The 12,028-nt window shown below is 39.9% G+C and overlaps 1 protein-coding gene across 1 annotated transcript in view; it reads right to left on the bottom strand.

Annotated features, from left to right (window-relative positions):
* MEF2C (myocyte enhancer factor 2C) overlaps positions 1-9,718 on the bottom strand; it is a gene marked incomplete at its 5' end in the record, with an annotated part of 26,391 nt that extends 16,673 nt beyond the window's left edge. The window contains 3 exons of the mRNA XM_008947970.1: positions 1,351-1,398; positions 2,504-2,690; positions 9,575-9,718. Of these exons, the coding sequence (XP_008946218.1) occupies positions 1,351-1,398; positions 2,504-2,690; positions 9,575-9,718 (379 nt within the window). The remainder of the gene's footprint in view (positions 1-1,350; positions 1,399-2,503; positions 2,691-9,574) is intronic.
* Positions 9,719-12,028: the final 2,310 nt, after the last annotated feature.

Raw genomic sequence — 12,028 nt, 5'->3', positions numbered from 1 at the left:
TACACGAGGTTAAAAGGAGATGAAAAGCAAACATTGCCAGGATGAATCTTCCTTTAGCTGCATTTCACAGGCTAACAAAAGGTAATTAACAAAACTATAATTTTCTATCATTTCTTTCCTTTTTTTTTGAACAAAGGCGACTGATAGCTATGTTCCCATGGTCTGCCTTCCCTGCTCCAAAACTAATAAAAAATGACCCCTCAAATCTTCAGCATGCGTTTAAGCTGCCTTTCTGATACAATTTTATCACAAATGCATCACACAAACATCTGTGACTCATCTACGCTTGAAGATAAAAGGGGGGGTGGTCTAACACAGGGGGAGAAGACCTAAGATCACAATAACCAGAGTTTCTTTATAAGTAACTTTATGAGACAACGTCAAAACTGGCATATGTATCAGCCTCGGTCTTCCAACTGCTTTTTTTTTTCCATAGAGTTCTTTCCGAGAGCAGTTAACCCAGTGAAATTGGATGTGCTCCAGGTTTTACCACTCAGCTTATTTTCTTCGAACATATGTGTTTACTTCTCAAACTGAAACAGTAATCTGGCCATTGTCTTTTGTAATCCGTATTTGTAATAATGCAACATTGCTGACATAGCTAACAAACCACTGAGGTTACTGAGCAAAGGGGACTACTCTGACAACACTGCTCTGATAACACAAACCTTAGCAAGTACAGTCCCCACTACTTCTATGGGAGCAGGACTAAAGGGACTAATCTTTTTCTCTGCATGGGTATTTTGAAAATCCTTTCCCTGTTGTGTACCAAAGCACTTAAGCAAATACATGAAACTAAGCTTAAGTTAATTACTGATTATTTAAGTAAATGCTAACAGATTTTGCTGGCTAGCGCTGGTCTTAGAGCAAGGGCTTGAAATTACATCTGTGCTCACTAGATCGAAGTCTAATGAGTGACTCAATATTGAAATCTTTACTCAAGCTTAAATTCATAAAATGAAAAACCTATTCCACTAAAGTCAATGGGAAAAACTTTCTCTGACTTAGAAAGGATCAGGGTTTATGATGCTGGTCTCAGTAGTTTAGCCTGGACAGCGCTATGCAACGGTTCCAAAAGTTTTTCTGGAAAGGCTAATGAGAAGGAAAACAGACATTTGTACCTTTGGAATTTGTTGAGGTGCAAGATTTTTGACATTGCTGAAAACATGCCTCTTCCTACCAACAAGGGAAGCACAAATATGAACTCTCCACTCCCCAGCTGGGAGAAATAAACCCATGCCGATCACTTTCTAGTATCCCACCTTCAATATAGAGCTATTTTAGGAGTCAGCCTTTGAAGGAAGCCCTTTGTTCACTTAGAAAAATAAATATAAATTCTTTTCTCTTTACCTGCACTGGTGCCTGCACCGGTTGTGAGGTCCCCACCCATCAGGCCACCTAGGGGGTTGAAATGAAATGCTGCAAGTGAGCACGATGAATTATAACAGGCAAACATTCAAAACATTTTCTCTGACTTCAAACAGCCTGCTCCAGTACCCACCACTTCTTTCCTCTGACTTCAGCAGGCATTGGAACAGACCCACAGTCATAAAACCGTAATGTTTAATGTTACCCGCACGAGACATTTGCCTTTCAAGGACAATATAAAAAATCAATTATATTTGAGTTATGTACAGTAGCCCTTCATTTGAAAACCATCTTCAGTTCAGTATGAGTCAGAAAAGCACAGTCCTCCACACAGGATTGGCAGGAAGGGACTCAAAGCTCCTGAGCGTAATTCAGAAGCTATAACGCATATTTACAAAGCTTTTTGTTTTAATTTCCTCAGCCTTTCATAGACATTCACCCTGAGGATTTTTAAAACTTCTCTTTGCTCCTGGGGACCTCAGATGGCTCTTTGAACCCAGCATACTTAAGGATTGTGATGTTGCTTCAGCCAGACAGACTGAATGAACTTAATCCCCAATTATCCTATTGAGAGGTGAGCCCTCTTCACCACCAGAGCCAAGCACAGCCTCTTGCTGCACCAGGCACTCAAGTACAGAGCTGAAACAACATTCTCCCATCAAGGAACTTGTGAATGCATAAAAAATAACAAATTCTGCATGTAGCCTCCAGACTGACGATTTAAGTAACGATTGTCCTATTTTACTTGCTTCAGCTTGTTTGCTTTGGCTACTTTTTCTCCCCTGCCCCCTTAAGCTTTATGCTATAGTGAGTTCCTGTATGAATTAAGCAGACAAACTGCCCTTATTACGAAACAGCAAATTGTCTGCCCTTTTATCCTTTATTGATCTCCTTTAGTCTTAGTCAATATTCAGCTTTTTCTAGAACTCTTTTTTTCTTTTTTTTTAAATTTTCTAAATTGGGAACAGAAACCCCTTTGGCTCTTTGGACTTTTCAACACAGCAATATTGTGTTAGGTCGTTACGACTGGTAAAAGCAGAATCCTTGTTTCTCCGAGTGCCTTTTCAAGTGACCTGAGGCAGAGAAGCAACTGATAAAAGAGCATTTAAAAGGGATAGGATGGAACAGAGCCTACCTGTGTTACCTGCACTCGGAGGCCGATGTGTCACGCCAGGAGACATGCTATTTCTTTGCAAAGAAGGATGAGCCAGAGGCAAAAGATTGGGGTTTCCCAGCGAGCTGACTGGGTTGCTGTACACCAAACTGTTGTGGTTGGACACTGGGATAGAAACTGGCATCTCAAAGTTTGGTGGTGGAACAGCCTGTACGAGTAAAAAAGGAAAACAAAGACAAGAATAGTACAGAAGCACAACAGCCTTCACGTACTGTTGCTCTATATTTGGTTCAAATATTGTGTAGTTGGTGGTTAAAATATTTACGCTTTTCCCCTCCTCCCCAAGAGTAAAGAGAAGAGTTTCAAAAGAGTTACCCAGACTTTTAAAGATGATTTTTCAAATCATGATTCCATCTTCCCTAAATGCAGCTTTTTGGTAAGAACTGGCAAGTTATTTTTTTTTTCTTTTTTTTTTGTTTAAAACAAAACCCTGCTTTTTGAAGCTTAATTTTCTTTTCTTTCATTCTGTGAAGTCGTAATTGTTCACTTGTGATAACTTAATCTAGTGTCACAGATGACTGCAAGATCAAAGGTACATGATTATGATGACTTCATTGCATGGAGAAAAATTAGAAGGGGTGGAATGCAAAAGGGAAAGCTTTAATTTCAGCTTATGTTGCTTTAGCAACCAGAATGATCCCAAATCACGCTGAAGGCACTAACAGAGTAAATTGCTTTTTTTTTAAAGTTTCTGTCTTAGCTTAGAGGGTCCTAAAACAAGTGAAGTTCTTCTCAAGGACAGGTAGTGAATATAAGAACTTCAGATAGACATGAGTCTTTGGGTACTTTGTGTTGTTTGTTTGTTTGTTTTTGAGGGGGTAGTGATGTTTGGTGATGTCTTTTCAGTATATTGTTTTAATATTGTAAGGCAGGATCCTTTTCTGAGCCATTTTATCACGGGCCACTCTGACAAAGGGTGTGAGGAGATGCAGTATCAGATACTCATTATGCTCTTAGAAAGCTCAGCTCAGTTCTTGTTTGGTTGGTGGGTTTGTTGGTTGAGGTTTTCTTGCATGGCAGTTGCCTGAACTTCTCTAAAATTTATGACTGTGGTGACATTTGGATATATTAGAACACCATACTTAATTTACTCTGTTTTAAAATAATTAATTTCTCCTTTGTCAACAGAAAAATACTTTTTCACAATTACCTGACAGCATTCTTAATATTACAATACTTGAATGTAAATGAAGCACCCTTTAATTTGCCATCCAAAAATCCTATAAGCTTCAAGAGTTTAAACCCATCAAAAATTCTTTAAACCAGCCCTGTAACATCTTCAGAGGGAGGAAATATCAGATTTTAATTTCGTTGTTGGCAGCTGATAGCAGTGGTAAGTCTTCAAGGACCTAGAGGGAGTATGTTGAGAGCTGGACACATAATCTGCTGTGTCAGGCAACAGAGGCACCCTGACCTTGTGCCACCCACACAGCTCTTCTCTGGCTGGCCAGAGCTGTTGGCTGTGCCCTGCATATTACAGTGCTGGCCATCAAATTACTGTTAGCCTTTTTTTTTCCTTTTTTTTTCTTTTTTCCTCTCTCCTCTTTCTAGAGCCAGACATAATTTTGCTCTAAATATAGAGGAATCATTTTGCTTAACCACTGAAACACACAGCAGGATTTTAGCTCAGGGTATGATGTGAAGGATACATTACACAAATGCCTTGGGGACTTATTTCAAGGTGTTAATTTAGCTCTGAAACTGTCTACGTAGCCCATGGCCTGGTTTTGTGAGAGGTGGCTGTAGCAGAACAGCTGAGATGAGGTGGGGCACTTGAGTGGGTGAACCTGCTCTCATCACTGCCCAGCCATGGGGTTGCATGGTGGGACTCATTTCCCTTTGCTGAGAAGCTGAAGTGCACCCCAAGGACCATATTTTCCACAGAGTTCATTGGTTTAAGTAGAGGTGGGAAGGGGACCAGAGGCATCTTGAGAATACACATGTTCAGTGTGTAAAGAGCAAATCTGCACGTGCTCTGAGGTCTATGTCAGGATCCTGGGACATGCCAATGTTTGTGTTTCACAAACAGAAAAAAGACTAAATGATTATGTGATGAAACACATAATGGTTGAAATATGTCCTTTATTTCTTTCAAATGCAGTCTCTTTTTGCCTGCAGATGTGCTTACAGTTGAAGTCCAGCTTGCTACCTGCATGTGTGACTTTTGTCTCAAAGGGAAATTTATAAAGTACCTCACACAAGGGCTATGGGTGTATGTTATAGCTGAGGTCTCAGCTCCGTGGAAACAGGTTCACATAGCATAATCTGAAAGATTTTGTCAGCCTGAAGGTATGTTTCCAAGCAAGATGCTCTCTTCACTGGCCACAGTGAAGGTGTTCCTAAATCCCACGTAAGCCTGAAGTGCATGGGTGCTCCTGCAGCCAAAAGTCAGCTGCTGATGCTGGTTTCTGCCTTTTCAAAAGGTTTTAGCCAGTGAACTCACATCAAGGTAGATGTCTTATCTCTGTCTCCAGCATGATGTGAGACATGAATAAGCCAACATGGGTTCTCTGGTTATTGCAATGTTCAGGGCTATGGCAGAGTTCTCGCTGCCTGGTGGCTTTGAGCACAGGATCCTGCCTGCTCAGGTGCCAGCCCACGTCAGTCACCCACTGGGGAGCACTTTCCTTCACCTCTGTTGTGAGACCTGTGCCCTCTGAGTCTGAGCACACAGCAATATTGCCTCTATCTTCTTAACTTTTTTTCTTAAACCCAGTTTCTGTTGAGATATCTAAACTAAAACACAGGTACAAATGCAAACCTGAAGGTCTTGCCAAGCCTCAGTGGGCTTGTCTGCTTTCATCATTATGCTCTGACTTTCTTCCATGTACAAAACAAACCCTTCAAGGGTTGGGATCTTTTCCTGCATTAGTACTGCACAAAAGAGCTCCAGTCTTGGTGGCTCTTGCGGTTGCAAGTCTCACTAGTCATCACTGAGACATACAAACATTGCTGAAGCAGTTACTCAGCTTTCAATTTGTGATTGAAAAACTAATTATATTTATAAATGAGTTAAATTTTTTTCTTAGTTTCTGTAGAAATTATTTCATTTTTCTCATTTATCTACTGTCTGTATATATTTACATTTTTTTACAGGGCACTTCATAGGCAGTTGGATCACAGCAAAGTTATTTTACTCTCTGCTTTGCAATATCTAGAATACAGTACTTTTTATATCTTCTCCTCAATAGTCAAAGGTAAGAGAGAGAAGTTTGTCTGGTTAAGCACCAGTATTAAGCAACAAGTCTCCAGTTACAGTTTTGCCCTGGTTGCCCAAATTTCTTTGCAGTCTTATATGTCCTTCACCAAGAACTGCAGCCTCCTGCAGATTCTGCAGTCATTCCTGGTGGTAAGTCACGGGGCATATCTATTCCAGCTGGGCCTGATGGGTGATACTGAAGCTGATGAAGCACTTGCGTAATATCTATATTAGTAAATTAAACTTGCCTAGAAACTGAGGCCATCTGAGGCTACAGAGAAGTCCATACTATTAGGCTTTCTCAACCTCAAAAATATCATGACTACATATAAACTGTCAATTGGGAATTGTTCCTGGCTTGGCCTAACAACCAAACAGAGCTAAGAAATCGTCTGGGAGAACATTATTTGGCCGGTGCCAAAAGCATGCCAGGGACTGGTCAAACAATTCAGGGCACAGATAAGCACCTCCTGCTGCCTTGGTGCATTATTTGCCATTTACTGATTTAAAAAAAAACCTTACTTACTGTCTTGTGTATGTCACTTGCCATATTTAGTTGTGGTCTTTTGTGTTTTTTTTTTCCCCTGTGCTTTTTCTGCTTGGGATACAAATCCCAAAGAGGGCAGATGTCTCACCTGAGAGGACACCACCAGTGTCCAGCACACACACTGTTAGATGTGTGCTCCACAAGCTGTAGTATGTTGTGCAAAGCAAAGCGTTGGGGACTCAAAACCCTTGGAAACTAATGGACCAAACATTCTGTGTTCAATATTGTTTTTATCCCTCCCATGTTCAACCAGGCCTTCATTTATTCAGAGACAGAGACGCTCACAGCTCTCTCCTAGTAGACTATTTCTGTCTCCTCTGCTTTCATCACTCTTATGAAAACTACAAATAAATGTCTAATTATTATCAGATGTTTTAGAACAATATAAATACTTATCCCCAGGAATTTATCTGAGGAAACATTATTGGCCTTAGTTGTTACGAGCAAAAGCCAATTTTGTCTTCATTTGGCAGCAGCTTTATTCTGTTAGAAGACCAGGCACAGGCGTTGCATTGTTTTACACATTTTGCAAGTAGTGATTTAATGACTTTAGTTGGTGACTTTTTGTTCAGTTTTGCTTTCTTCCCTTCAACTTTCTTGGCTACCTTTGATCATCATAAATAAATGAATATAACTTCTCTGGCTTCCCTGAAGTTACACTGATTTGTACCATTAAGGATATTATTGTATACAATGTAATATATAATATGTATAAATAAAAATACACACAAAATTTACAGATTTCCATTATGTGCTAGCTTTGAGCTCCATCTTGGGCATTACATCTCAGCTTATGCCAAAAAAAGGAGCTCCTGTTGCATTAAGGGAGAACATCTACTGATTCTTCCTTTTGTGGTAAGGAGCTCGATGGAGCACACAGAACTTGAGCTCTGTGTTTGAAGCATTCAGAAAAGGGATATCCTGTTTTACATGAAAAGAAATGCTAACGTCTTGCAGTTCTGCATCTCTGAAGCACCTCTGAAGTACTTTCACAAAAAGATAAAACACTCTACCTTGTAGCATCCCTGCAAGGTAGGAAGTTACATTATACCCAAAATACATCTCAGAAAACAAAGATATCACCAAGATAACAGCTGAAGTGTATTTGATGTCAAAAGGTTACATTTCCTGAAAGCCACCAGATGTAAAATCCATTAATTTTGGGGAGGACAAAAGTGATGCACCGTGTTTAGATTAACTTTGTTGTTCCTAATCCCTAGAACCCTCCTAGTTTTATAAAAAAGATTATTTTCTCAAATGCTTATGGGGATAAAGAAAATGATAGAACTCCCTGCCACAGGAATGTGTTTTTTTTCCAATTTCTTTTTCATGTCTTAAGATTTCAAATAGTTATGACGTGCTGCTTTGTTGGAACAAAAAAAAGGAACCTTGAGAGAAACAGAGGATCTGAAGGACGATGGCAAACAGAATTTTTAAGGTGGAAAAGTAACTTTGTTAAATACCAACTGATTGAAAATTCTGCCACTTTGCTTTGAACAAGCCAAAGGTCATCCTTGAAAGAGGAAAGGAGTGGCAATTGGTAAGATTTTTGACGTGAAGAAGGATTAAGCATTCCAGCATATAACAATCACCCTAAAATGTTGCAGTCATCGTTGTCAAACTGAGTTCCATCCCAAGAAACCAAATTCATGGTGACAGGTTTAGAGCTTTTTTTTTTTTTCCTGACAAAAAACAACTATGTAAAAGAAGCAAATAAAAAGGGAGGTAGGAAAAAAAGGAATACATATAGGTATTCCTCCCTGATATTATATACACGTCAGGCAGCTTTAACTAGCCACTCCAAATACTAATTTATCAAATTGACTGCTATACAGGGAAAGTCTTTATGATTAATTTACTTTTTTTTTTTTTTCCCCAAAAAATTACATTTGCCATGATGTGAGAACTTAAAATTTTAACTGAGTGAAAAACTTTCTGCTGAGAATGAATGGAAAGAACAGTTAGATTGCATGAGACAGAATCTGGGCGTCCTTACGAGATATCCTCAGCTTAGGTATCAGATTTTGTACACACAATTGCCCAAACTGCAGAGGAGACTTTGCTCATTCTGGGCATACAGACATCCTTTTTGGCACCTAACCATACACCCTGCTTGTGGGAATGAGGAATGAGCACATCCAAATGATCTCTTTTAGAAGCAACCAGTTACTTATTGAAACTCAGATGCCTCATTATACCTGGGAAAACCTTTGGTTTGTTACTTTCTCTTCCACACACTCTTGGAGGAATGACCAAATATAAACTTGAAATCTCCACTTTTTTTTTAATTTTATTTTCAGCTTTATAAACGTAATATTAAACATAATATTCTCCCCTTGTATGTCTTGTGCAAACATAATAGCACATGCAGAGTTATTTCTCTTAGATATCTGGCAAGGCATATGACTGATGGTTAGAAATTTTGACTTGGTTAACACAAAATTTAGCTCATGTTAAAGCATTAAAGAAATGCTGATGAGGTCAAAGCAAATTCTCTGGTAAAGCTGTAAAATCACCCCAACACACAAACATGTCTGAATCCTGCCATTAGGCTCTCATGCAGTCTGTTTCTCTGCAGCGAGCAAGTAGCTGTAACCCTTCAGTGCTGCAACTGAGTTTAGCAGAGACACTTGACAACTGGAGTGACACGCACAGAACGCACTAATTGCTGTATATCAAGGAATTTCAGTTCTACATCATTTTTTTCTATATCACCACAGAAAGTATCCTGTGGGTTTGTTCGCCTGTCCACAAAGAAAGATTCCCATCATCGTTTTTTAGGTACAATTTGGGTGAGTGGTGTGGTAAAGCAGTTCTGTAAATCAAGTGAATATAATGTATATCTGTATATTTCACTTCCTTCTGTAGGTTTCACCCGTAGTAGGCTTTGTCTGTGTGTCAGAGGTACAGACTTGGAAGGAAAATATGTTGTGTGCAATTTTCTGACCACAGTGTTTAGTTCTATATTGGGCTATTAAAGCCTGTGTCCAGCTGAAATGTTTTCTTTAGGAAGCCAGAACTGAAAGGGTTATGGTTTGTTACTGCAGCAGTTATCAGCAGACAGCCATCTAACCTTTGGTACTTACAGGTATTTTATGGCTCTTGATCATATTATCAAATTCTTCATTAATTTTTTTGTATTTTTCTTCAGTGCGTGGGGTGAGAGCGTAAGAGGAGTCAGGATCGGGGCTTTCACAACCTTTGTTTTCTTTCTTGTTCAATGCCTGCCAGGTTCAGAGAAATATCAAAAAGTAAAAAAAAATGAGAGGGAGCTCAGAGTACTTACACATAATCTTTGCCTGCTGATCATTAGATCAATATCTTCATTAATTTTTCTGTACTTGTCCTCAGACTCAGGGCTGTGACCTACTGAATCGTCTGCATCGGGGTCTGGACTGTCACAGCCATTAAGTCCTTTCTTTCTCAACGTCTGAAACAGATAATTTGGAAAGTTCAATCCTTGACATAGGCTGCAAGAAAGACTCAGCAGTGTTACAGCAAGACAAACTGCCCAGAAGTGGAAGGGTTCACATTACACTTTAGGGAGAGAAACTCGTTAGAGATCCACCTCACTGATGCTGTAAGCGCCCAGTTTTGAGTGGCCAGGGAGGACCATACAAACCTCTCTCTTCTGAAACTGGAATCAGTCCACAAAGAATGAAACAGGCAATCTGGCAATGTGCCTGTGCTTGTGCTCTCCCTCCCACCATATCTATAGCATTTAGGGACTGAGATATCCACCCAGAGCACAATTTATTTTAACGTATTTATATATTTGAAGTGAATGAATACTAAAACCAAAGGGTGCATACTGTTTGCAGTGGAATACACTGGTGTTTTCCTTTCCTCTAAAGAAAGATACAGGAGGAAGAAATGTAAAAAAGAAAACCTGACAGAAATTTAGGAATTCATGTTCTTCACAGAAGAAGATTAGATTCTTCCTTTCAGTTGGATGTGAGGGGTGACATTAGCAATGCCCTGTCATTCCCAAGTGTATGCTTTTGATAGGACAAGGGGGAGGACAGAGCTGCTAATGTGGCTGTGACACACCAATTAGGAGCTTATAGACATGGTGTTTACTTTTTATTGACTCCAGTAACAGTGCTACAAATGCACAGGGCTGAAGCTTAATGTACAGGAAAAAGCGTTGCTAAAACAGGTGCTTAGTGAATAGTCAAAACAGATGAATTCCAGGCTCAGCAGCTCAAATCAACTCTCATAGCCACGACCATCATCAACAAGATAAATAACAGAGATGGAAAAGCTTAAAAACAGAATTAAATCAGTATCTAACAATTCAGAATGGTTGCCTGGCCTCAAATAGCTTTTAACTGATCTACCTGGACAGATCACCAAAGGCATGGGCTTCAATAAGGTGGAAGAGTATAAGGAGCAAGTACTATGGACTCTCCAAGTACAAGCAATGGTACACAAAGTCAATATTCATAAGATGTCTCAAATTTTGCTTCAAGAATGTGTCAATCAGAAAAACTCTTTCAAAGAGTCCATTTGGCTGTCTGCAAATTTCATTAGAGAGGCTGCAGCTAATTCTGAGTCGGAACCTGGCTAAGTGATCTCAGCTACAATATAAAGATCACACAGAACTCTTGTGTTATGTCTTAGTCACAACACTATGCTATGTTCACATCCTTAGAAAAGCAGGTTGCTGCTACACCAGGTGGAGAAGAAGCAATCTGTACTTTCACCAGAAAAATCAGACTACATTTAGTAAAAGCATGTTGGTATTCTACCCCAAATTAGCCTTAAAAAATAGAGGGAAAACTTCCCCTTCCAAAGCCCATAAACCCAGCGTGTTTGGCTGTTACCTGGACTGACATAGCTAATCAAGGTCATGAAGACAGTGCACTTCATCCCTAATGTCCCCCTCTAAAAAAAAGAAGAAAAAAAAAAGAACATGTGTGCTGCAGTGAGCAGCACAGCTTCTAGTTTTGAGAGTGCTGGAAATAATGTCTGTGAATTGCATATTGGGGCAAAGTGCAATATCCAAAGCAGCCTTCCTGGGGCTGGGTCTCTCAGGGCTTCTTCTGCCCCCTACCCATCCTTCTGATGATTCCTTTTGCTCCTGTGTGTAAGGACTCATGCTACGATGCTGCTTTCAGCTGGGAGTCTTTCTGGGAGTAATTTCTTGTTCTCTCTGTTTTTTTTTTTTACACAAGAACATGTAATTTTCTTGAAACTTGTTGGAAATCCATTGTCTGTGAGACCCCTCTCTTTGCACCAGATTTGCTTGGTACTGAATAAAAAAATGAAGAACTTATAAGAGAAAAGACTGACAGACTGCACAAGCACGTGAACTCACACGCTCACATGCACAGCCCTCCTTTGGAGAGGAGAAAAGACTAAAAGTGACATACTTATTCTCTACAATAAGGTACTGAGAGGTATTCAGGACAAATATAATGATCCTGAACATCTTAGCATTACCTCTGGCATCTCAACACGCAGGCTACAGGTTTGCTTGTTCTATTGCCTGGCTTTTTTCTTTACTGTCCCCTGCATCATGACCTACCACGTTATACCTGTCATAAAGGTCCTTTACTGTCACAGTTGAAGACAACACAACTAGGCAAAGCACAACAAAAAGTGGCACTGGGCAACACTGAACTGATCCATCCTTACAAGCTCTTGATTTTTCCTCTCCTCCACTGCTCTGTGCCACCTCTTGAAGGCAGAGGCAGGCTTTGGACATCAGAGAAGACTGGAGGCATTAAGACCAGCT

The sequence above is a fragment of the Merops nubicus genome, unplaced genomic scaffold (assembly GCF_000691845.1).
Source record: "Merops nubicus isolate BGI_N331 unplaced genomic scaffold, ASM69184v1 scaffold41830, whole genome shotgun sequence".
NCBI classification, from domain to species: Eukaryota; Metazoa; Chordata; class Aves; order Coraciiformes; family Meropidae; genus Merops; species Merops nubicus.
The sequence above is the reverse complement of the archived record's forward strand: the minus strand, read 5'-3'. Positions and strand labels throughout refer to the sequence as shown.